This window comes from Piliocolobus tephrosceles, chromosome 2 (assembly GCF_002776525.5).
Source record: "Piliocolobus tephrosceles isolate RC106 chromosome 2, ASM277652v3, whole genome shotgun sequence".
NCBI classification, from domain to species: domain Eukaryota; kingdom Metazoa; phylum Chordata; class Mammalia; order Primates; family Cercopithecidae; genus Piliocolobus; species Piliocolobus tephrosceles.
In genome coordinates, this window is record NC_045435.1 from 28,076,466 (window position 1) to 28,103,214 (window position 26,749).

Genomic DNA, 26,749 nt, shown 5'->3' on the forward strand with positions numbered 1-26,749 from the left:
TCTTGGCGCTTCTTCACTGTCTCCCTTTTCTTTGCCTCTCTATACCACAATCTTCTGGTTTTCCATCCATTTCCCTTTACCTCTTTCTCACTCTTTATCTCTGATCTGAACTCAGTTCTCTTGTACCCTCATGTCCTTCTATAGCTATGGATTCAAATAACTTACGTATGCTGGTGACTATCATAGGGATTTCTCTAGTTCATAACCCCTTTTTGGAATTCTGACTCATATCCTGTGCCTACCTGACATCCCTACTTGGATATTTCATGGGTATTTCCAGTTGAACACACCCATAACTGAACTCTTGATCTTATCTTTTCCCTTGCCTTCCACCCTCCACCCTCAATCCTCCAGTTTTTCCAACCAGGAAATTGCATCTCTATTCACCTGTATGTTCAACAGAAACCTGGAAATTGATCTTGACACGTCTTTCCTTATCATCCCTACATTCAGTTGATTACCAACTTATTTCTCAATTACTTCAACATCTCTGCATGTCCACTAACAGCATTCTCTTCTCTATTATGAAAATCTCTTATTTAGTCTACTTCCACTTGCTTTCCTTCAATCCATTCTCTTTACAGCAGCCAATGTGATTAAAAAGAAGAAATTAGACCATATTACTGTGGTTTGTATCACACTGTGCTTGATTATGCATCCAGATTCCTAGTGTGATCTGTCACCAGCCTTTCTGTCACCACCCTCCCATTCTTCACAGCACTCTCACAGTCACCTTCCTTTCTATCTTTCTATTTGTTAAAAGATTCATCCTCCCCCAACCCCAGTCCTTTGCAGATACTGTTTTCCCCTACCTGGAATTCCCTTCCCCATATTCCATGCCTCATTGGTTCTGTCTTTCAGGGCTCAAGATCAGTGTTAGTTTTTCAGAAAAGCCCTCCTAGACCTTTCCAGTTCAAGTTAGATTTTTGTCTGTTGTTCTTTTTACAGATAAACATTTTATAAGTTATGTTTGTTTTGAGCCTACTAGACATTTATGTCCCACTCTAGCCTGTGAAATAGAAGAGGGCACTAGGGCACTGTGATCCACTGTTTATCCAGCCCATAGCATGTGCCAGGATACTGCCCAGTGTGCTTGGGAATACTGTTGTTGGATTTTCCTGCTAATGGCTAGTCCAGGCTGGGCCTTAGCAAAACACTGGGCCAAACACCTGCCAAATAGCTACGTGCAGCCAAGTTTCAGGACAGCTGGGCTGGGCCGCCCGTGTGCACATGCCAGGAGGCCTGTAGTCACACGGCCCATCATGCCAAAGCGTAAGACAGAAGGAGGAAGTGGCCTTTCCCCTTAGGGATCGTGTTTCCTTTTCCATACACCTGTTGCTGTGGTCAGATATAAACCATGGAATGAGAAAAGCAAAACCTGAAAAGATATCTCTGTTGGGCAAGCTCCGATTCAGATGTTGATAGTACATCCTGTAAGCCTGGCTCTAGAATTTTGGAGAAAAGGCCGGAGCCGTAGGAAAAAGGTTTAATAATACGTCAGAATGCCTCAGCATTCAAATCTTTTATTTTCTATTTTTTATTTTTTGGGACGGAGTCTCTCTCTGTTCCCCAGGCTGGAGTGCAGTGGCGCAATATTGGCTCACTGCAACCTCCTCCTCCCAGGTTCAAGTGATTCTCCTGCCTCAGCCTCCCGAGTAGTTGGGATTACAGGTTCCCACCACCACACTCAGCTAATTGTTATATTTTTAGTAGAGACGGGGTTTCGTCATGTTGTCCAGGCTGGTCTTGAATGCCTGACCTCAGGGATCTGCCCGCCTTGGCCTCCCAAAGTGCTGGAATTACAGGCGTGAGCCACCAAGCCCAGCCATCAGCATTCAAATCTTGATATGAAATTACTGATGTTATTTTCTTGGCTCTGAAGATTGGTCTTTAGTATTACCTCTTTTAGCTGATTTAGGAATGCATTTTATTTTGCACATGCAGTGTAAGTTATCATGATTAGTATTTATTTATATGTTACCATATAAAATATAAACCGTAGGTATACTTACATAGAAAATATAAAATATAGTCAGTTTGTTCTACTGGGTATTTATTGAACATTTTTGCAGCAGTTTCTTGCACTGGCCTTTTATTACCCTTAGGGGTACCACTGTTAAGAACATCAATAAGCCTGTTTCCATGTGACCTTGAGATACATGCCACCTGCTGGTTGTGTTCTCAGATAGTGGCCATATCACAGATGCAGCCACTATGAACATTGATAAAGCTTAAACAAGGGTCTAACTCGAACGTAAACCTGGAGGGTATACTTATTTGGTGAAGCAGTAAGCAAAGAGACATCACATTTTCTTATAGCAAGTGAAAGAAGATTGGGACCTCTGGTCTAACAAACTGTTTTCATTTAATGGGCCTGGTGACAGAGTAGGGAAACCGCTAGCACCATGAAGCCCAGCTTGGGCAAAGGCCTGACTGTGGAACTGGCTTCCTTCCCTTCTACTCCCCACCCCCATTCCAAGGCAAAGCCTGATCTTAGGGAATGGCTAAGAAGATATGGATGTGTGCATCTATTTGTGTAGGTTTTCTGTCTTGGTCTATTTCTAGCTACATTAAACATTTGAAACTAAAAATAGATTTTCAATTTCTTCTGTTTCTGGATTATCTGTTTTATCTGTGCTTTTTAGCATACAAAAACCAAGTCAGTTGTACCAAAATTAAATAAAATGGTTAAGAAAAGGCTCTGATTCAATGCACGTGCTGAAGGGTCTTCCCGTGACCCAGATGGTAATCATTTATCTCAAACTGTCCTTTTCTTTAAGGACAAATATTGTGTGTCTTCACACAGATACAGTGTTACATTTTGTAGCCATCCCAGCCTGCACGCTTAAACACATGACACACACTTAAAGTTTTGAACTAAAGCTTAAATCATTCTGTGCCATACAACGTGTTCCTGAGTGAAATCTTAAATTTTTGACTTCCTAATGTTTCTCCAGTGAGCGTATACCATTGTATGTTAAATGGTTAAATCTTTTTTTCCCACGATTTTCTTGCCAAAGTACCTGTTACTTCCTCCCCATTCTTCCTTTGGAGCCAGGGAAAGACAGTGAGCCTAGCCCAAAATTCTTCAGGAAAGTGTTAATGCCTCTTGAGTGCAGAACAGGTGCCAAGTCACAGTCAGTGTGCAGCAGGGACCCAGCCCTTCCCGTGCCTCTTTCTTACATTTCAAAGTTAGCTCCCTAGTCAGAGGAAGTGGAACTGTATAATGGGATTTGCGGATTAAATCAATAGGATTCCAGATTGAGGCTATTTTTTTTTCTGGTAGTTGTTTGATTACATAAGTCCTGAGTTTCTGCTTTTCTAGTTTTTGTTTTTCCTATACTAAACATTGATCAATTGTGTGATTAAAATGTCAAAGCCAAAGGAAAAAAAATCTAAGAAAGAAAGAAATATAGGATGTTCCTCCTCAGAGGCAGAGAACGGTTGGTTGCTCAACAATCATTATTTGTTGACACAGGTCCTCTGCAATTCAAAAATCTGAACAGTTTCCTGGGGGAAAAAAAGTCATTTTGTGTGGTTGAATATTCATAAACAGCTTCAGAAATAGTAACATGTTTGGTTAGAGGGTACCACTCCAAATCTCACTGGAAATGTCATATAATATATGCTATATAATCTGTGTTACCACTATCAAATTCAGAATATTCAGATATCCAAAACACTTCCTACCTTACATAGTATCATGGACGTATGCGTATGTCCAGACTCATTAAAAGGAATGCTTAAACATGGGCTATGTTTTTGAGTACGAATTCTACTTCAATAAAGCTGTTAAAAGAAAAACGAATTTCACATAAAGATTATGGGCCTAAAATAGTTGCCTAATCTATGAACCTATAAGGATGCCTGCCTCCCAAACAAAGCCACAGGGTTTAGGGACAGGAAGGAAAGGGATTTTTAGGCTAGATAGATAGGACTTTGAATGGACTTCCCTTAAAAATGACGACTGGCCAGGCATGGAGACTCACACCTGTTATCCCAACACTTTGAGAGGCTGAGGCAAGAGGATCACTTGAGCTCAGGAGTTCAAGACCAGTGTAGGCAACACAGTGAGACCTCATCTCTGTCAAATAAATAAATAAATAAACAAACAAATAAATGAAGCCTTAGAGACTATGAATTTTAACGTATCACTGCATCAATTCCAAACCTGATCCCATGTCTAATGAAATGTGGCGCAAGTGCCTAGAGTGCTGGGTTCTGTGCTAAACAGTTTGGAAATTACAAAAGTGGATTTTAATTTTTAGGAAAATCATCATGCTAACAGGGTTGGCAGACTTAGCAAATAAAAATACAAGAACCTCAGGTACATTTGCATTTCAGACAAACCGAGAATCATTTTGTAGTGTAATTATGTCCCATGCAATAATTGGGACATACTTAACATTAAAGTCATTTGTTGTTCATCTGAAATTCCAATTTAGCTGAATGTCTTCTGTTTTATCTGGCAGCCCTACAAGTTAATAAATTTGTAACCTTGAACCATCTGTTTATCAAGTATTGCACACTTCAATATGGTGAAATGATTTTTTAATTGGTATTCTAGAATATTCTGTGTAGTATTGAAACTCCAAAGAGTTAGCAAATTAAATTTGTTTACTCCTTCAGTAATACAACTTAGAAGAGAGAAAATTTATGTTATTGTCTTCTAACCATGAGATCTAGCAGAATAAGTAGTCTTTTGACAAGCCTTGTGTTTTTAAGATCATTCAAGATTATTGGCAACTCGTGTGCAAGTTCACATTCTTTAGTGTAAATTTTTAACAATCCTGATCATTTGTATGGTTAGACGATAAATATTTTGCCTCTGAATTTGAAATGTATCATCCCTGTCTATATGAATATTGCATACTAGAATCTGTCACAGTTTTTGTTTGGGTTACTTGAGACATTTAATTTAAATGTAAAAAATTGACAATTGGGATATTATTTGTAAGCGAGGGCTTTTATACTGTAAAGTAAAGGCATTGGGACCAAATATTTTAAGAATAGTTGTTGGTGGATCCCGTATTAATGTTCTGTGTATTCATTAGAAAAATCAAATTGTAGTTCATTGCTTTTGCCTTTCGCATAACCCTGGGTGGCTAAGCCAATGGGTCTTAACCTGGCTGCATATCAGAAAACCTGGAGAGATTTTTAAATGCTTGTTACTAAGCCTTCTGTCCTTGGATCTGTAACTAAATTGGAGCCTGGGAAATAGTATATTTAAAAGCTCCTCCACGTTGTTCTAATGGGTTAACTGGACTGTGCTACATGAGGACAGGATCAATTGCTCTCTTTTCTCTCATCTCCTCTAGTTCAATTGTTATTGGGCAAATGAATGAACAACTCACTGTGGAAGCAAATATAGGCCTAATTTTATAAACTGATTTCTACCTTAATTTACCCGTGGGTAACTTACCTTTGTCTATATATGAATGTGGAACTCTAGAAATGTCAGTCTTACATATACAAAGTAGGTCAAAACTGGCATGAATTTGTGACCCAACTGGATTTTACTGGTACATCAAGAGAAGACAAGTCAAAGTGAGAAAAGTGCTGTCTCTAGGAAAGTCCCATTCTGTTTGTGGTTTTATAAATGCCCTCTTGTACATCTGGATTTCCCTGGAGTGTTCCAATTCCTACTAATCTTACTTTTTTTCAATAAAGTGAAATGCGTTAAATTTATTTAAAATGCATTTTAGGCTAGGTGCAGTGGCTCATGCCTATAATCCCAGCACTTTAGGAGGCTGAAGTGGGAAAATCACTTGAGCCCAGGAGTTCAAGACCACCCTGGGGAAAATAATGAGGCTCCCATCTCTGCAAATAAAACATAAAAAATTAATCTGGTATGATTGTGTGCACCTGTAGTCCCAGCTACTTGGGAGGCTGAGATGGGAGAATCAATTGATCCCAGGAGTTAAAGGTTGCAGTGAACTGTAATCACACCACTGCATTCCAGCCTGGATGACAGAGTGAGACACTATTTAAAAAAAAATTTTTTTTTTGTCCGGACGCGGTGGCTCACGCCTGTAATCCCAGCACTTTGGGAGGCTGAGGTGGGTGGATCACGAGGTCAGGAGATCGAGACCATCCTGGCTAACACGGTGAAACCCCATCTCTACTAAAAATACAAAAAAAAAAAAAAAAAAAAAAAAAATTAGCAGGGCGTGGTGGCAGGCGCCTGTAGTCCCAGCTACTCGGGAGGCTGAGGCAGGAGAATGGCGTGAACCTGGGAGGCGGAGCTTGCAGTGAGCCAAGATCGTGCCACTGCACTCCAGCCTGGGCGACAGAGCGAGACTCTGTCTCAAAAAAAAAAAAAAATTAATTCATTTTTTTTGCTGAAAGTACATTTATGAATCTTTTTTAAAAAGTTATATTCTCTCCCAATTTCGTGTTTGGAAAATATTATTGTGCCTATTGTAGTTAGAATAGGTAAGTTTACCAATTTAAATATGGAGAAATGGAGTAACCTCAATCTTAGTATTTTGCGTTTAAAAAGCAAGAATCCCTAAACCCTCAGATGCCATCTATTTTACATTCACTGTAGAAGGTGAAACAAGCTCTAATTAACTGCTTGCCTAGAGCTAATTTTCCTTTAACAACTTCCTGGGCAATAAATAGAATAGAGGAATATTAATTTCTTTCTGGCTCAAAGTTGGTCTACTTCTGGCACTCACAGGAGTTATATCACCTCTGCGGTCCTATGTGATTTACAGCTGGGCCCACCTGCCACTGGTCTTCTTTCATCCTTCCCCTTTACTTCCTTTGCCCTAGCTTTGGCCCCACTGAGCTTTTGCTCTGGGACCCAGGTAGTGGTCACAGCATTACTGATAAACAGAGAAGCTGCAGAAAGTTCTAATAGTGCTTCCTTGCATATTCTTCTAGATGACCCCTTGCATGAATTACGAAAAGTTTTGAGCACCTTGGAAGTAAGGCGCTATTTAAATGTAAGATTTTTTTTTTTTTTTTTTTTTTTTTTGAGGCAGAGTCTCGCTCTGTCACCCAGGCTGGATGCGATCTTGGCTCACTGCAAGCTCTGCCTCCTGAGTTGACGCCATACTCCTACCTCAGCCTCCTGAGTAGCTGGGACTACAGGCACCCACCACCACCCCCGGCTGATTTTGTTGTTGTTGTCGTATTTTTTAGTAGAGATGGGGTTTCACTGTGTTAGCCAGGATGGTCTCAATCTTCTGACCCGTGTTCCGGCCGCCTTGGCCTCCCAAAGTGCTGGGCTTACAGGCATGAAAGATTTTTTTTTTATTAGTTGTTGATTTGAGTTTATTATTCACAATACAAACATTTGAGAGCATCAGGAATACTTTTGTTATTTCTTCAGATTTGAGACCTGTGTTTTAGGCCAGTGGCTTTCCGTATTATCAAATATCGTATCAGTGTTTTCTATTGAAGATAACTTTAAATTTTAGGGCTTTGTACGTGTGCTATTAAATTATAATGCATAGTCTTCTTTTTTTAATTACTTTTTAGCTTTCCATTTGGAAGTAGAGTTGCTGCAAACTGGTGATGTAGTACCTAGAAACAGAACTCTTGGGATAAAATTATTTTGCTGTGTAAATAGGGCAATCTTTGATGCACACGCATAGGAAAGAACACTTTTTTTAGCCAAAGGACAACAAGTATTCTGTATTGCTGGTTTTATTAAGGAAAAAAATAATTCTGAAACTAAAGACTAAATCTAACGGTGCTAGTATATTCAGGTTTACTCTAGATTAGCACCCTAGATGAGCATCCTTTCTGCTGTTAACCATGCCATTGCTTTCTCCAACTCTTGCACAGTTGGTGTGTACAGTGAGCAAACTTACTGTTGAAGATCAAAGAAATTTTCTTTGTAGTCTGTTAAAGTTTTAAGTTGTTACAGAACCATGTTAGATTAATATATGAAATAGGGGTCTCAGGTTTATGACTTCTGAATTTAATTATTTTAAGATAATTACATTTCTAAAGCCAAATATACATTTCTAAATATAAGTCAAAAATAGAGACTCAAACGAACTGGTATTGATGTCATGTAGTTTTAGATTTCGACCATAACGTCTTTTATACATAAGAAATCATGACCATTTTGATAAAATGTAGTAAGGATAATTTCATAGGACTATTTCGGAGGAAAATCCTTAAAAAAGAGTCCTTCTGTGATGTGCTTAGAAGCTAGTTTTGTTCCTGCCGGTTTATATGAAAGGAATATAAGGAAGGGAAAGTGGGGGTCAGTTCACTTACCAAAAGTCAAATTGTCAAAGTGCTTCATAAAGTGCTTTTGTTCAGGCTGATGGTGTTACACAAGGAGAAAACACATCTAAAATTTGTTTCAAGTGTTCAGAGCATCATAAAAAGAACACAGGTTGGGAAGACTGGCACCAAACAAACTAAAGTTTTGTTTCTTAATTTAAGAGGTAGCATTGTAAGGCCGTGTAATCACTGTATTAGAGTATTTGCCTGTTATGTCCTGGGGAATGTCCAGGGTCTCATTGGCACATGTGACTTGGAAGGGATTTAGTATTCTCTTCCTTCTCCTTTCTTCTCTGACTCTTTTCTTTGTTTCACCGTCTGTGTTTCAGTTTATTTGTATGTCAGTCGTTGTGGGAAAGTCTGTATTTCCACAGTCCCTGTCACATTTTTGGTGTGTCTGAGCTGCCTATGCCTCCCGCTCGCTGCTTTGTCTGTCTTGCAGTTTTACTAGCTCTCTCAGTCCTTGAATAATCTCTCTGGATTAAGATTTTCTAACTCTGTAAGTTCTGAAGTTTTCCAAATAGCTAGAACTGTTTCAGATGATGGGGATGTCAATCAATACACCTAGAATTCCTCTAACCTGAGAACAAAACCAATAAATTCCAAAACTTGCCATGCAAAGGCCTTGAGCAAGTTAGGCTATGACAGCCCTTGAGGTAAATGTCCTCTTTCCTTTGTCTGGTTCTCTGACAGGTGACTCTTGGCAAGGCTTGCTTATGAATTTGGTTGGCATTTCTTTTATTGTTGGCCAGTGACCAACACTCAACATGACCATTGCTTCCCCTGCTTTTGTAACATGGTAGCAGGAAGGAGGGAGGGAAGGAGAGCGGGAGTCATTGCCATGAAGTGGACTGTGCTTTGAGAATGCAGAAACCCAGTCCCTTTGTCTTAACTTCCACTTATATCCCTTTATCCTAGCCACTAACAAGATATGTTTCTACATTCATAGAATGTCCAGAGTTCGTGTATGTTTGTGTTATCCTTGAGAAATGTTCACTAGCACCTGCTTGGGGTGTGAAGGTAATTTCTATTCTATTTTCTGGTTTCTGAACTTCAGGAGAAGGTAAAGCTTGATGCTGAGAGGGAAAAACTAGAGAGGCTTCAGGAGCTTTACTCCGAGCAGAAGACCCAGCTGGACAATTGTCCTGAGTCCATGAGGGAACAGTTACAACAACAACTGAAGAGGGTCAGTAGCAAACAGGAATGCACCAGTTACTTTGCTTTTCATTTTTGTTTTTCACTTAAGTGCCACTTACCTGTGACTTACTACTTCATATAGTGTAAGTTTGCATGAGTTCTAGTCGTTAGATATGTTTAAATGGAAATATGCATGCTAACAGTATATAGTATTCCATGCTAATCAGTTTTTAAAATTCCTTGTTAGAATCCTTCTCCTAATTTGTAATGCAAAAGTATTTCTGGAGTCATTTTTTGTGTGTCTGTGACAAAAGAAGCAATTTCTGATTTGTAACCAACATCAACATTGTAGCATTTGTATTAACTGACCTCTTCCCCTGCATTCTCTGCTGCATCATGAATCCTATTTACCCTTGAATGTTTTGTTCTTTAGCTTGATTTTAGACTCTTGTCCCCAAATTATCCTATTCTGATTTGCTCCCCACCAGCAGCTGTTCTTTTGTTTTTCCTTTTCTTTCTGCTGGTTAGTGACATTGAACTAATTAGCCCAATCACAACAATTAAATACCAAGACCCAAGATGTGGGGCATCACTAATGCCCCCAACATCTCATGCGAGCTTCATAATTTTTAAGAACTTAATGCAGCATAGACTTTCTAGTTAAGCTTTATCAAGTTATTCTCCGATCTTTAAGGTTGGCAGTGTTTAACACAACCACATTGGTTATCTTCTGAAAGCAAGACTTCCTAGGTGGATAGTTTCACAAACACTGGCACAGCCACTTAATATTTCATAGCCTTTTGGCAACTGGGTCATTTCCTTTGAAGAGCAGCCCCAGTAAACTGCTTCCCTCTGGGGAAGCAGTCGTTAATAGTCTTGGATATCTGAAAGAGTCACATAATAGTAATTTGTCCTAAGTGAGTAGCAATTTATGATTCTACCTGAGTATAACAAGCTAGTTTCATCCATATTATTGTGTTTGTACCTTCTTGGGAATGGGGAGGTTGAAAAATTTATTGAGATAACATATCCTTAAACATTCTTAAGATGATCTTTAATACAAAAATATTTGCTACCTCTGAGAACATTGCTAGGTGAAAAAATAACAGTTAAAGCTTTTCAATGTATTGCAGAAGTTGAGAGCATCTTAATAATGATAATCCAATGCAGCTGTTTAAACTGCAGCATAATAGTTTTAGTATTTATTTCTTACAATGTTGGAGCAAAAAAGTTTTACATGTCTTCCCTTTACTCCTTTTATTGTGTACAGCTGAATTTGTTGTAAGACGATAAAACTTCCTGCCTCTCAGTCACAATTCTCTGCAAATTTTATGATAAAAATGATTGGAAGAAAACTAGTATTTGTAAAGTAATTTTAGTTTGTAATTTGTTTGTGTTTATGCTAGTTAACAAAAGAGATGGGAAAACGAATTCTTTAAATATTTGCTTACTGTTTTTTAACTCTCCTTATCACTAAAGATTTTACACAGTCATTGTAATTCCTTATTTACAGTCAGCAGCATAGTTGTGTATTTTGTCCTTCCCTTCCTCTGGTTATCCATTTATTGTGTTCTTTATCAACATTGCTTTTATTTTATTTTTATTTATTTTTTTATTTTATTTATTTATTTTATTTTATTTATTTTATTTTTATTTTATTCACATAAAAATTGATAGATTCTATTCACAACTTGAATTATGAGTAATATAAATACTGTTTCGCTTAATCTAGATTCTGTAAGATAACTCATAATATGAGTTGTATGTTCCAAAGATTTTGACTACAAAAGGGGAAAGGAAATGATGCAGACAGTCTTTTCCATTAATTGAAGGCAGAGACTTCTTCCCTTTCCTCTCCAAACAGCGTGTAAAATTCTTATGAAACCTCTTTCCTTAGGAGAGATAGCTGGCTTGTGATGGCTGCAGTTCACCTGATAGTAAGAGGTCTACTAATTGTTTTTCAAGGATGACGACCAGTATAACTCTTCACCAATGCCTTGGCTTAATCAGTAAAAAGTTCACTTACTTCATGAGAAGTAAGTCCTAAAGTTCACTTTAGGAACGTTCTGTGTTATCACAACTTATCTCCGTTTAGACTTCAAACACTTCAGAATATGACTTCACTACAAAGCTTTCCCTTGGGCGTTTAAACTAGATTTAATAAAGTTTATTTTATTATAAATATCTTCATTAGGTGGTAAGTCACACAAAGTAAAAAATAAATGAATAAGAAGAAAGTTATTTTATTAAACTGCATATCGCCTTGAATACTTAAGCTGAAATTGTAGAATGATTTTGTGCATGCAACATAATGACTTATGGCTGGTCTTCCTACCTTTAAATCATTATGTTAGAGTCCGAATATTATTTTCATCCGATATTAGTTTTGTGGCCTGTGGTTGGTATGTTGTTAACATGACCTTACCAATCTAGTAGTTGATATGGGCAAAGCAATCCCTGGGTTACTAATAGTGTAGAAAAGAAAGCTGACGTTAAATGAGAATGAGTCATTTAACTCATCTCATTTGGAAAAATAAAACAGAAATAATCTCATCCTACCTTCTCCTTTCATATATGAGGGTATTTAGGCCCATAGAGTTTGAATGAATTGTCCAAGACTAATGGACAAAATGATTTTAGAGCCAATGATAGAAAAAAAGCTCTACTAATTGTAGATATCACTGGATAATTTTTTTTAATCAAGACCAAAATCAGACATTTATTTGAGTAAGTATCAAAAGCACAAGAAAATTATCCCAGCCGGGTAACTGTCTTCTTGTGCTTTTGATATTTACTCAAATGAATGGTTGATTTTGGTATCTTGATGTTTTAAAAAAATTTTATTCAGTGATCTACAATTTTACTATCACTGGCTATAAAATCAGTGTATCCATTAGTCTTGGACAAGTCATTCAACTTCTATGGGCCACAATATCCTCATATATGAAATAAGGAGTATATTAGTCAGGGTTCTCTAGAGGGACAGAACTAATACTATACACACACACACACACACACACACACACACACACATATGAAGCATCCAGCACAGGAGAAGGATGTAGGCTGGGAGGCTAGGCCAGTCTAGTCTTTTCACGTTTTTTTTTTTGTTGTTGTTGTTGTTGTTTGTTTTTTCCGCCTGCTTTATATTCTAGCTGCTCTGGCAGCTGATTAGATGGTGCCCACCCAGATTAAGGTGGGTCTGCCTTTCCCAGCCACCGACTCAAACGTTAATCTTTGGCAACACCCTTCTAGACACACCCAGGATCAATACTTTGCATCCTTCAATCCAATCAGCTTGACAGTATTAATCACCTCAAGGAGGTTGGACTAGATTATTTCAACTGTCTTTTTCCATATTCCAAAAGTATACAGTTAAAGTGTAAAAATTAACAAAACCCCAAGCCCCATTTAAATTTTCTTCTGGAATTGGCCATGAGCTGTTATTACTGCAATTTCTCCTGGTCATACCATATCTATTCTCTTCTTCCTGTCCCTCCATCAGGCAAAGAAAACATAAAGAACTGCATGTAAACTTCTGCCATATACATTATTTTAAAAGTTACTGGAAAGAAAAAAGAAATTGCACAGAATTTCCTTTAGTGCAGCTGTTTTAGGTCCTTTCGTGCCTGGCCTTTGAGCTTGCCAGCCAGTAGAGATTTGTAACACTCTTAGTGAGTGAAGTACAGTTAAATTTTCATTCAATTAGTCATACATACTTCACTTTGAACTTCCTGTATATATTATTCTGTGCTCAATTAAACTATTCCTGCCCCCAAATTCCATTCCCAGACTTCTTATTCATACATAAAATCTTGTAAAAGTTTTTATTCCCTCCCTAATAGTTTTTTGTTTAAGATGTAAGTTTATATACACACATTTTGATGGTTTAGATAACTTGATCAGATGATTACATCAGTGGAGTCTGAGTGCTGAGCTTAGCTTAATTTTCAACTTTCTTACCTAGTGTGCCATTATTTTCATACAGTGGCTTAAGTATTTACTACAAATAAATGAACGATTCTTTGACTTTCATGCAGGGTTATAATAACACATGTTGCATATTAACCAGATGTGGAGTAAGCAACTGACTAGCAAAGTGTGTATATTAAGAGCCATATGGCCACTTTGAATGGAGATTACTTATAAGCCAGAAAAAGGGCTTATTCCTTTTTTTAAAATCTCAGTAATCTTTGGCCACAAATCAAGCTTAATTGGAAGACCTTATAAACTTGAGTGTATGTGCCTATATGTCAGCCAGTGCGTTATTTCAAAACAGAAGATACTGTTTTAAGACCTAACACTTGAGTTATTTCTTAATTCCTTAATTCTTTTAATTCATAAATTCTTTCAGAAGTTATAAATTTGAAATGTCTGATAAACTTGAAATGTCAAGCAATCATTTGAAATTGAGTGCATATGTTTTTGGAGCCAACTAAAATGTAAAGAAGTGTTAAGAAATGTTGAATATGTTTTTCAAATTGTGTTTTTCCTGCTCTTAAGCTTTGAGAATTCAGTCTGCATTGACATGATGGTCTTGTTGCTATACGTATTATCAGTTGTAATTACTCAGTAGCTAATAGCTCTTCTATGAATCATTCCTAGAGTAAAAGTCATTGCAGAAGATAGAAATACATTTCATTTTATCAAATAGCTTGCTTTATCATTAATATGAAAACCAGAGTGGGGGTGGGGTTGAATATTGATATAGAGATAACTTAGCATATAATTATTTATTCAACTCTTTGATGATTTGATTGAAGAACAACCAAAAAATGCTTTGGTTATGTTAGTTATGTAGAGCTGTGAGCCACAGAGCCCAGCTGCCTCTTTCTTTTGGACATAGATTATGTATAAGTTATATTTATTAAAAAATCTGGCTGGGTGTGGTGGCTTATACCTATAATCCCAGGTGAGTAGATCCAGGTGAGTAGAGGCTGAGGTGAGTGGATTGCTTGAGTTTGAGACCAGCCTGGGAAATATGGCAAAACCCTGCTCTATAAAAAAGTACAAAAATTAGCCAGGCATGGTGGAGTACACCTGTGGTCCCAGCTACTTGGAAGGTTGAGGCAGGAAGATTGCTTGAGCCTGGGAGGTCCAGGCTGCAGTGAGCTGTGTTGTGCCAAGGCATTCCAGCCTGAGTGGCAAAGCAAGACCACGTCTTCTCAAAAAAAAAAAGAAAAGAAAAGAAAAAGAAATCTCCTAAATATACCCCATTTATGAATCATGTTAAAGACTCCAAGAATAAGAGGGTGTTTAAACAAAAAGTATATTAGAGAAGAATCTATACAACATGCATCAATCTCTGCATGAATGCAGATGCATAAATATATTCCTATTTTCAAATACCTCATAGGTTAGAGAATGCTTTTTCTGGACCATCTGATTTTCATGATTTCCAATCTTCCTTAAATGTCCTCAAGATTATTCTGAGAGTGGTGGTGTTTAACCTTTTGAGTCACCCTTTGTGCCTCATAAAAGCTTTGTTTACCCTTTCCAGTAAAAACGTGTGTACATATTTTTAATGGGCTCATAGCAACCTGGCTTTAAAACCTCAATTTCCAGTTTTTTAAAAAACAGACTTTATTTTTTAGAGCAGTTTTAGATTTTCAGCAAAACCCAGCAGAAGTTACAGAGATTTCCCATATTCCTTCTGCCCCCACACATGCATAGGCTCCCCTTATTATCAGCATTCTCCCCCAGAGCAGTACAATTGTTACAACTGCTAAACCTCCACTGACACATCCTCATCACCTAGAGCCCATGTCCAAAAGTTTTTTGGTTGCTTATCCCTTTAATAAAATTATTAGAGCATGCATTTCCTTTGTAGATATATGATACATAATCCATATTATTATAAATATATATAGTGTGCATACCCAAAGAATGTATATATTTAAAATCATGTATACATACTATGCTACTTGTGTATACATTAGAAAACATTTGTTGAGAAACTGAAAAAGAAAATAAACAATTAAAAACAAGTATGAAGGGGATCTAATTTGTTTCTGCACAGTCCCGCAGACTGTGTTGTGTGCATCTGGGATACATGTATCCCTCTTAGATACCTCTGGTCTGTACCTGTGCCAGCTTTTGACTCTTTAGTCTCCATATTAGTCCTATTTTGTATGAAAAATTGAGGAAAAGAAGAGATTGCTGCCTTCCCTTCCCTCCCTTCCCTTTCCTTTCTTTCCTTCCTTCCTTCCTTCATTTTTTTTTTTTTTTTTTTTGACAGAGTTTCACTCTTGTCGCCCAGGGTGGAGTGCAATGGCACAATCTTGGCTCTTTGCAACCTCCACCTCAAGCGATTCTCCTGTCTCAGCCTCCCAAGTAGCTGGGACTACAGGTGCCTACCACCACGTCCAGTTAATTTTTGTATTTTTAGTAGAGACAAGGTTTTGCCATGTTGGCCAGGCTGGTCTCAAACTCCTGACCTCAGGTGATCCCCCCACCTCGGCCTCCTAAAGTGCTGGGATTACGTGTATGAGCCACCCACCACGCCAGGCCAAGAAGAATTTTCTTGTAACACTATGTTAGGCCGGGCGCGGTGGCTCAAGCCCGTAATCCCAGCACTTTGGGAGGCCAAGACGGGCGGATCACGTGGTCAGGAGATCGAGACCATCCTGGCTAACACGGTGAAACCCCGTCTCTACTAAAAATACAAAAAACTAGCCGGGCGAGGTGGCGGGCGCCTGTAGTCCCAGCTACTCGGGAGGCTGAGGCAGGAGAATGGCGTAAACCCGGGAGGCGGAGCTTGCAGTGAGCTGAGATCCGGCCACCGCACTCCAGCCCGGGCGACAGAGCAAGACTCTGTCTCAAAAAGAAAAAAAAGAAAAAAACACTATGTTACACCTTTGGACTGCAGATTACGTTTAGATTATTTACTGGGTTGTTTTTATATTTCCTTCTTCATTTTAAAGCCACCCAGTGGGTTTAGCGCAAGAATTCTTACCTCCACAGAGAAATCTAAAACTGAGGGTGAAATAAATGCTGCCCACCCCATCACACCCCTTTCGATTCCCTCTAGTAGTCACGTTCTGGGATTTACCTCCAAAAGAGAGTGTTATGTTCTAACCCTGGTCAACATTGTAATTGGAAAGATATCTTGGACCAAAGCTTTTAATAAGTGTTTCTTCACATTAAGAAGGTGGTAGTTATCTCAGTGTGTCTTGTTTTCATTCCCTTTTCTCCAAAGGATGCTGACCTGTTGGATGTTGAAAGCAAACACTTTGAAGACCTGGAGTTCCAGCAGCTTGAACATGAGAGCCGTCTAGATGAAGAAAAGGAGAACTTGACTCAACAGCTCCTGCGTGAAGTTGCTGAATATCAACGGAACATCGTTTCTAGAAAGGTACTTTTGCCAGGTGTCATTCAATGTGAAAAATCAAAATATTTTTCTGCATAACATAGCTATGCCATATGTCTGTCTGAATATCACATTTGGCAGATTACAGAGTCTGCCATGTATGTGGCAAGTGGTGTTCCAAATTAGACAGATTGAGACATAGTACAGTCATTGTTACATAATGCTGTAGATTCATTTATGAATAATACCTCATTGTTTCATTCATGTGAAAACCAAGGCATAGAAAATCAGGAATTCAGATATTGGTTTTAAATTATTTCTTTTTGCGATCATAGTAACTGGGTTCAGAATAATTCTGTGAACATAGTCTATTTTGGATTTTTCTCTGTTTTCATTGCGCAGTAGTTCTCAAAACTGGCTGATAGCTTATTACCATTAGAAGTAGAATGCCATGTGGATTACTACTGACTCCACCCAACCTCTAGCACTTAGATGTCCAGCCCAGAATTCAACTTTGTTCCAGAATTTAGAATCACACCCAGGGCTCTGTATGAAACCAATTAAATTGAGGAAAGGAAAGACAAGAGAAGGTGTTTTCTTAAACTCTCAGTTTAAATAAGAAATTCCATTTTTTTTTTCTCATGAGGTGTACACAAGATGTTGTAAAAAATTCATCGATAGCCTAAAACAAGATTTCCTGTTGACTTCTGGGTTCTTCAAGATAGGTTTTAAATCAGTTGATCTATATTCGCCTTCAGTAAAGAAAGTACTGAGGCTGATAGGTCTAAGAAACGCCCCACAGTCTCTTGGTAATAATCACTGCCCACCATCAACTAAAATGCAGTCACTGTTATTCCCGTTGTGAAAATTTTTTTCTCCCTTTTCTAGGACAGACTGGCAAACCTTTGAGTGTCTAATGTACATCTTCCTATGATCATCTCTTTTCCTCCAGGAAAAAATTTCTGCATTGAAAAAGCAAGCCAATCACATTGTTCAGCAGGCTCAGAGAGAACAAGATCATTTTGTGAAAGAAAAGAATAATTTAATAATGATGTTGCAAAGAGTAAGTATTTCCTTGTCAGCACTGGCTACAGTAAAACAGAGGTTCCAAATTTAGGGAAATTGCTCCTTTTAAAGTAAACACCTTTTAATAGTGAATGCCTATACAATTTAAGGAAGATTTTTATATACTTTTTAATTTAATCCTCCACATTAATAAGAGGATACTATGAACTGTTAACTGCCATTCAGAAAATAAGCAAGGATGTTCTCTTCGTGCTTTTTTCACATTGTAAAAATCTTAACGATGGAAAGTCTGTATTTTTAAATGATTATTTTCTTCTTTTTTAAAAAAGTCATACCATTCATCAAATAGTTAAAATGCATTCTAACACCAGTTTAGGGTGGACTTAAGGAAAAATGCCCTTTTTGCTACTGTCAAATATTTTGGCCCAGCTGGTCTGATGTTTTGAACTCCAGTTATTTATGTATGAGTCTTTCTAGCAAATATCACGTTGCGTTTAGTTTGAATTAATTGGGTAGGTAGAAACTCCATATGGTATGGTCGAGGAGTGGCAAGATCATCCTCACTAAAGAGACTGTGACCTTTTATGGTCCAGCACCTAAAGTGACTACCTGTAAAGGGATTTCTTTGGCCAAAGACATTGAAAAGCAAGGTGTAGCTTAACTCTCTGACACGGCCCCTGGTGTCATTTCAGCAATAAGACACCAAACGTTAAAGTTAATGGGGCTAGTCTCAGATCTGAACCCTGCATTTAAGCCACTACATTAGCAATATGACACTTGGGATCATGAAAATGTGTGATAGACACAGAATGGCATGCAGAGAAACACCAAATCCAGAAGGAAGTATTAAAGGATGAAGCTGTACCATAGTGCCCCCTAAAACAATTGAGTATTCATTCCCTTCTTAGCTATTTTAGGTTAAGAAGAAAGGGGAAGGCCTGACAGTGTGGCTCATGCCTACAATCCCAGCATTTTGGGCGGTTGAGGCGGGCAGATCACTTGAGGCCAGGAGTTCAAGACCAGTCTGGCCAACATGGCAAAACCCTATGTCTACCAAAAATACAAAAAATTAGCTGGGCATGGTAGCACACACCTGTGATCCCAGCTACTCAGAAGGCTGAGGCAGGAGAATCGCTTGAATCTGGGAGGCAGAGGTTTCAGTGAGCCAAGATCATGCCACTGCACTCCAGCCTGGGCAACAGTGAGACCCTGTCTCAAAAAAAGCAAAAAACAAAGAAGAGAAAGGAAATAGGTCCTTCACACAGAATTATGAACCCACTTGAGGTTCCCCAGCAGCTCGTACATATTTCTAACAACTTCCAGCTTCCCCCTCTTCCCACCTAGAAATTTCTGAATGGAGTTTTATTTTCCCTCTCTGTCCCTTGCTCTGGGGATGCTCTGTTTCCATTAGCATCCTCACTACTATTTTACCTTTGGCACACAATATTCAAAGGCCCAGCTTAACTTAGATAGTGTAATATATAGTATTTAATATTTAAAATTTTAGCCAAAAAAAGAGGAAAACTCTTAGTGATAGATTTTATAAAATGGGTAAGCACAATCACAGGTATAATATTTTCCTATTAAAAATATATGAGATACAATTAGATTATAAAAATTGTGGTCTATAAGTATTAAGATTTTTATGTTTCTAAACTGATCTATAGATACATTTTAATCCCAATCAAAATCCCAACAGACTTTTTTCTAGAAATTGACAAGTTGATGTGAAAATTTACAGTTGATCTTCATTATTCAGGGATTCTATATTTGTGATTATGTCTACTTGCTAAAATGTATTTGTAACCTCTAAATCGAGACTTGTGGCACTTTTGTAGTCATTCACAGAAATGCATGGAGTGGTGAAAATTTTGAGTTGGCCAATATGCACATTCCCAGCTGAGGCTGAGCAAGGCAGCATCCCGCCTTCTTGTTTTACCTCTCATACTGTAAACAAGTGTTATTTTTGTGGATTATTTAATGCGATGTTTTTATGTTTTTGCTTTTTGCTGGTGATTTGCTGCATAAAATGCCTCCGAAGCATAGTGATTAAGTGCAGTGAAGTGCTCCTAAATGCAAGAAGGCTGTGAAGTGCCTTATGGAGAAAATACATGTGTTAGATGCACTTCACTCACACTGTTATAGTGTTGCTGACTATCAGTACAAGGTTAATGAATCAGCAATATATATCTTAATATACAAATAATAATATATAATACAATATGCTAATATTAATATATTATATAATGGCCTATGATATATTATTAAGTGTCTTCAAACAGAAACACACATAAAACAAAGTTCACTATTGATCAATTGATGAAAATATTGTGACTAGAGGCCTGCAGGAACCCAACCCTGTATTTTTTATAGGAGCAGTGGTTCAGTATTCACTAATTCAGTGTTCGTGGCAACATTATAGAACACAGCTACCACCAATAATAGGAATCAACTGCATATGAAAATGCTAAGGGCCTAGAATAGCCAAAACAACTTTGAACGAGAACAAAGTTGGAGGATTTGTACTCTTATTTCAAGGTTTACTCTGGAGCCATTTAAGACAGGGTGGTGCTGCCATGCAAATAGACATTTATTAAATAGATCAATGAAACTGAACTATTAAGTCCAAAAATGGACCTGTACGTACGTACTGTCTTTTGATTTTTGACAAAGGCACCAAAACAAGTGTTTCAAAGAAATGATGCTGGATCAACTGGGTCAACATGGAAAAAAATAAACCTCAATATCATCATATGATATATGTAAATTCATTCAAGAGATATCAGAGACCTCAATGTAAAAATTAAAATGATAAAGCTTCCAGAAGAAAATATAAGAGTGAAAGTACACTTTTATGGCCCTGAGTAAGCAAAAATGTTTAAAAAAAAATGACAAAAGACTTGTATCCAGAACATATTAAGAACTCCTACACATCAATAATAATAGTGATATACCAATAATTTTTTTAAAAAACAGGCAAAAGTCTTGAATAGAGATTTTACAAAAGAGCATATATGAAGAACCAAAAAGTTACGTGGGAAAATGCTCATCATTAGTCATCAAGGAAATATGAATTACAACAACAATGTAATTCTACCTCATAAACTAAAATGACTAAAGAAGAAATAAAAATCTCAAATGTTGACAAGAATATGAAGCAACTAGAACTTTCATACATTGCTGACTTGAGTGTAAAATATACGGTCCTTTCAGAGAACTTTGTAGAAGTTTTTTTTTTTTTTTAACATACATCCATCTATGATGCAGCACTCCACTTCTAGATGTTTACACAATATAAATGAAAACATGTCTTCATATAAAACTTGTTCAAGACTGTTTGAAGTAGCTTTTTCCATAATAGCAAACAAAACAAAACTAGAAACAACCTAAATATCCATCAATAAGCAAATTGTTAGGTATATTCGTATAATACAGGACTCCTCAACAATAAAAAACAGTGAACTACTGATGCCTGTAACATGGAGTGAAAGAGGGCTGGCACAAAAGAATGCATATTGTATGATTCCATTTATATAAAGTAGTTACATTTTATAAGTAGGCAAATACTTTATAATACAGGCAAAACTAGTGTGAAGGCCATGGAAATCAGAACAATGCTTGCTCAAAAGGGTGGAAGTTGACAGGTGGGGCATGAGGAAATGTTTGGGGTGACGGAAATGCTCTTTATCTTGTCTAGGATATTATTCCATTTGTTAAAACTCATAAATTTATTTACTTAAGATCTATGCATTTCACTGAATGCACATTATCTTTTTAATTAAAAATATTTTAGCCCCAGCCATGGCAAGGACATATATACAAATTATACCATGATAAAAAAAGACCCATAAATGTTGCTTAATACCAAATTAATTCAAGATGAATGATAGACACAAACATAGAAGCTAACATCATAAAGTTCCCAAAAGAAAATATATTGCTGGGTTGTGATATTACATCATCAGATATTATGTCATCAACAACATCATGTGATATTACATCATCAACGACAATTACGTGTTACTTGGAAGGATTAAAAGAAAATGACATTAGAAAATAATGTTGGTTTTTTTTTTTTTTTTTTTTTTTTTTTGTTTGAGACAGAGTCTCGCTCTGTCGCCGCCCAGGCTAGAGTTGAATGGCACGATCTCAGCTCACAACCTCCGCCTCCTGGGTTCACGCCATTCTCCTGCCTCAGGCTCCCGAGTAACTGGGACTACAGGTGCCCGCCGCCATGCCTGGCTAATTTTTGGTATTTTTAGTAGAGACGGGGTTTCACTGTGTTAGCCAGGATGGTCTTGATCTCGACCTTGTGATCCACCCGCCTCGGCCTCCCGAAGTGCTGGGATTACAGCCGTAAGCCACCGCACCTGGCTGAAAATAATGTTTTGAAAATTTTATTTTTATATAAAAGTAAAAATAAAATATACAATTTATTTTATATTTTTTATATAAAATTTTAAAAATTTTATTTTAAACACATTTTTAAATGACTATAAAATTTATTAGGAATTAAAAGTTATATAGCTAAGTATGTTTGGAAACAACTCATGCAGCATATCAGCTGGCAGAAGATGACCACTAGTATACAGATTTGAAGTTTTGACTGAGTATGATGAGAGGAAATAGAAATGGGGGAAATATGTGGGATACTGATGTTAGTCTCTAATGCAAAGTCACTGTGCTTCTCAGTTGTATCCAAGGTTGACTTTTAAGATTAATAGGTTTTGTATTCCTTCAGGAAAAGGAGAATCTTTGTAATTTGGAAAAGAAATACTCCAGCCTCTCTGGTGGGAAAGGGTTTCCCGTTAACCCCAATACTTTAAAAGAGGTAAGCTATGATTTTGCATGTCACTTTATGTTGCCTTAGAAATCAGGAGATGTATCTCAGCTTTATGTGGTTAGCTGAATAATAAAAATGTTAACTCAAAGGACCTATGAAAGCACTCAATGCTTGGATGGTTTCCCTGCCTTTCATTATGTATGCTTTGGGGATTTCAGAGATTATTCTTGTGTCTAATGCGGATGCACATTGTGTGTGTGTGTGTGTGTGTGTGTGTGTGTGTGTCTACTTTGCTGGGTAGTGACATTGTGGGTTAATTTGGTGTTTCAAAAACTTGAAGATCCAGACCAAGATGAGTCTTAAATTCTCCTTTTTCCTTCCTGAGTCTCCTTTCTCCCTCCCCTCTGTTATTTTGCTTCTCCTTCTCCTGAGTCTTGTAGAACATGAAAATGCCTGCAAACATTTGAGAAGGTGGTCTGGTTTCTTTCTTTTCCCTATCTCCCCACCCCACCAACTGTTGTTTCTGCCATTTTCCACCGTAAACTGGAAAGTCCTATTTACAGTAAACTGTACATACTTTTTTATCTCTAATATCCACCTTTCTCCAGTCCCCATCACCACTTTCCCCGCCAGATATCTTAAGGAGCTACACTGCTACGCTGGGAGAATATTTTAACTCTAATTTGGAAAATTATAGCTGAGAAAAAAGTAGTTTATATATATATATTTTTGAGACGGAGTCTCACTCTGTCACTCAGACTGGAGTGCAGTGGCACCATCTCAGTTCACTGCAACCTCTGCCTCCTGAGTTCAAGCAATTCTCCTGTCCCAGCCTCCTGCGTAGCTGGGACTACAGGTGCTCGCCACCACACCTGGCTAATTTTTGTGTTTTTAATATAGACGGGGTTTTACCATATCGGTCAGGCTGGTCTCAAACTCCTGATCACAGGTGATCTGCCTGCCTCGGCCTCCTAAAGTGCTAGGATTATAGGCATGAGCCACCACGCCGGGCCTATATTTATATTCCTTATATTTATTGTTTTCTAAAAAGCTAAAAGAAAAGCTTGCTTCTACGTAAGTGTTTGCATAATCAAAAAAAAAAAAAAAAAACCCCTTTAGACAGTGGAGTTAGGATTCTTACATAGAAAATATTTTTGTGTGTATAAGTATATGAAGCAAAATACTTATCACAATAATAAGTGTGACTGTATATGTACCTCAGAAGCATTTTGTGAAATATTTTTTCCAAAACTTTGTTAGATCCTTCAGTTTCATAGTTTCTTTTCATTATTCAGAACATGGAACTGTTAGGTTCAACGAACAAAGCGTGGTTGTGAATAGAATGTCATGGCCTAAGATAATGTTAGCAAGGTGGGTAAGAGCAGGTCTTGTGAGTCTGTTAAAGAAATGTGGTCTACTTCATGTGTGGTGGGAGGCCTTTCAGTGGTTTTAAGCAGGGAGGTGACATTTGCTATCCATTTGTTAAAGATGACTCTGGGCTGCTCTGTGACTACTGGATCATAGAGTAAGAGAAGGACATGCAGGGAAATTGTTGTGGAGATGATTGCAGTAGCATAGGCTAGAGAGGCTGGCAGCTTGAATTGGAGGATGGCAGAGAGATGGAAGGAGTTAGCTGGATTAGCAGGTATTTTGGAGGCAGAGTTGACAGTTCTTGCTGATAGATTGGATGCTGGGATGAAGTAAATAAATGAAGGTGTCCGGAATCATGCCATTATTTCAGTTTGAGTAATGAAGTATATGGTAAGCACCTTTTAGTAAGATAGGGAAGACTGGGGAAGGAATTGTTTCAGAGGGAAGATTTGAAGTTGACTCTGGACATACAGAGTTTGAAGAGCTTATGGCATCCAGATGAATTAGATGGGCTCTAAAGTCTCTCCGTCTCCTAATAGAAGAATGAAGTCTTTCCTTTTCTGTTAATGAGTTGGTCTTTATTTCCTGCAGACTTTCTGATGTCAGAAGCGTATTTAGTTTTTTTCACTATTGTTGTGTATCTACAACTCTTCTGCTTGTTGAGTAAAACAATGAGCTGTTATGAGAACACATGGCAATTGTGCTGTGTGTTCACTTTCCGGTACAAAGCAGACTTGACTCACAAAATGTTTTTCTTTTTTTTTTTTCTCCTCCTCTCTCATTCTCTCTCCTTTTTCTTTTTTAAAGGGGTGATTGATTTATAACCTATTTCAAAGACCTCCCAGGTTTTAAAGCAGTTTAAAATTTTTGAAGCAGTTAATTGATTTGTATGGTTTATGACTCGTATAAATAATTAAAACTTGGCTTCAAAACAGTCTACTATTAACTGAGCAAAAGAAAAACCCAAAATTGTTCATTTTCTTTCTGATTCAGTATTACATATTGAATGAATTTGACCTAGTTGACTACTTCTTTTCTTCAGTTTAACCTTATAAAACTTTACGTGATATCTGTTTTGCCTTCTGAAGTGCAAGTCTCTGACACATCCAATTTATAAACAATCAACTCTGGCATTCTCTACTTTGTTATCAGTCCTTTCAGGATTTTTACCAAAAATCAAGGTGTTTTATTTTCCAGCCTAAAATTTGTGAAAGAATTGATGGACTCATAGAAGAATCTTTGTGTCAAATTTAACTCAATTTCACCTTTAAAGGAGAGGTGTTATTTTATATAGTTTTTTCACACTGTTTTATTGGGGTTGTGAAAATCATGATTGGTCTGCATAGTTTCCATGAAAATTGACAAGTGCCTTTTCCACAGATTCAGGAGTTCTGCTTCTCAGATATTTTGTATTTTCTCTAAGCTGAAGCCAGAACTGAAATTATTGAGTTCAAAAGTAACTGGAAATTCTCTGTCCTATGGGTAGACATGGGGGTTAGGGATGCTGCCTTGAATTGAAACATACCCTGGTTGCAACTCCACCTTAGGACTCTGTGTGTGTGTATGTGTGTGTGTGTGTGCGCGCACACACACATTTGTTTTGCTAGGGAAGGCTCACCTGCATGAAAGGACAGTGTTCTTTTTATTCTCATTTGGTTGAGATGCCCAAAAGCTAGAACCCACTATAAATAATTACTGTTTTGTAAATGTTTGCTTAGTGTAAAACCCAGTAGCCCTCAGCCCATTTTCCTCACACTCTAATTCATCAAGAAACAGAAACGGTGAAAATCCAAGAATGAAGATTTGTGGAAAAGGCTCTTTAATTAGGGAGTGAGTGATTGTGTTGTCAATTTTACATCTTGGATTTTTTGGTGTGTTATTACTTTAAATGTGTATGTGTTGACAACCTTAATCCATCAACAGAATGAACGCTGATACTTCTGGGTATTTTAAAATAGAAGGTTTTGGGTTATTTATAATACAGTTATCTTGATTGCATCAGAAAAATTATGTTTAATGCTTCGAATGCCAATTTTCAAGGTTAAGCAATGTAAATCCATTTTAATTGCTGAGTATTTCCTTAATGAAACATTTGATAATACCACAGATATCTGGCTGTGCCGCTCTAAGCTAACTTCATTGTACTGGGAACATTAATACTCTCGCATGCCTCGGCTTTTGCTTTCTTTGTGTTTAACTTCTGAATTCCTCCTTTTAGGGCTATATCAGTGTAAATGAGATTAATGAGCCATGTGGCAATTCCACGAATCTATCCCCTTCCACTCAGTTTCCTGCTGATGCTGATGCTGTTGCCACTGAGCCTGCCACAGCTGTGCTGGCGAGCCAGCCTCAGAGTAAAGAGGTGTGTAGGCGTGACGTTTCATTCATTCACTGCTTTTCTTCATGTCAGAAATTAACCCACGGCCAACTGAAAATGAGGTCCACGAGAGCGTGCGTGACAAATGTGTATCTGTCTGACCAGAGGGGTAGGGTAAGGCTGAGTTTATAAAGCATATCAATTTGGGGGTAATGCTCTACCGATAAAAATTCTAGAAACCATGAAATTTATGCTACAGAGTGGAGTACTAGGAGCAGTAAGTTCAAAGAAATAAGTTCTATGTCTTAGCACTCTAACTCAACTTAGTTTTCTTGTAAATTAAAAAGCCTTTCTAAAATTGTTGATTTGAATTGCCTTTTCAGTTTGACTCTGTTTTCGATTTTGTTTTGTAACATGGATATTGTTAAATATTAGGCCTTTTAAAAGCCTTCTAGGGCTGGGGCCAATAATAATAAATTAAAATACCTTCAGTGACCCAAGTTGCTTACAGTATGAGATTTTAATAAGAGACTAAATTGAAAGATACTACCCATCAATT

General features: G+C 37.6%; 1 protein-coding gene across 1 annotated transcript in view; it reads left to right on the forward strand.

The window, feature by feature from the left end:
• PHLDB2 (pleckstrin homology like domain family B member 2) overlaps positions 1-26,749 on the forward strand; it is a 196,354-nt gene that overhangs the window by 142,519 nt on the left and 27,086 nt on the right. Inside the window, exons 8-12 of the mRNA XM_023212919.3 lie at positions 9,305-9,433; positions 16,583-16,738; positions 17,646-17,756; positions 22,461-22,550; positions 26,092-26,235. Of these exons, the coding sequence (XP_023068687.1) occupies positions 9,305-9,433; positions 16,583-16,738; positions 17,646-17,756; positions 22,461-22,550; positions 26,092-26,235 (630 nt within the window). The remainder of the gene's footprint in view (positions 1-9,304; positions 9,434-16,582; positions 16,739-17,645; positions 17,757-22,460; positions 22,551-26,091; positions 26,236-26,749) is intronic.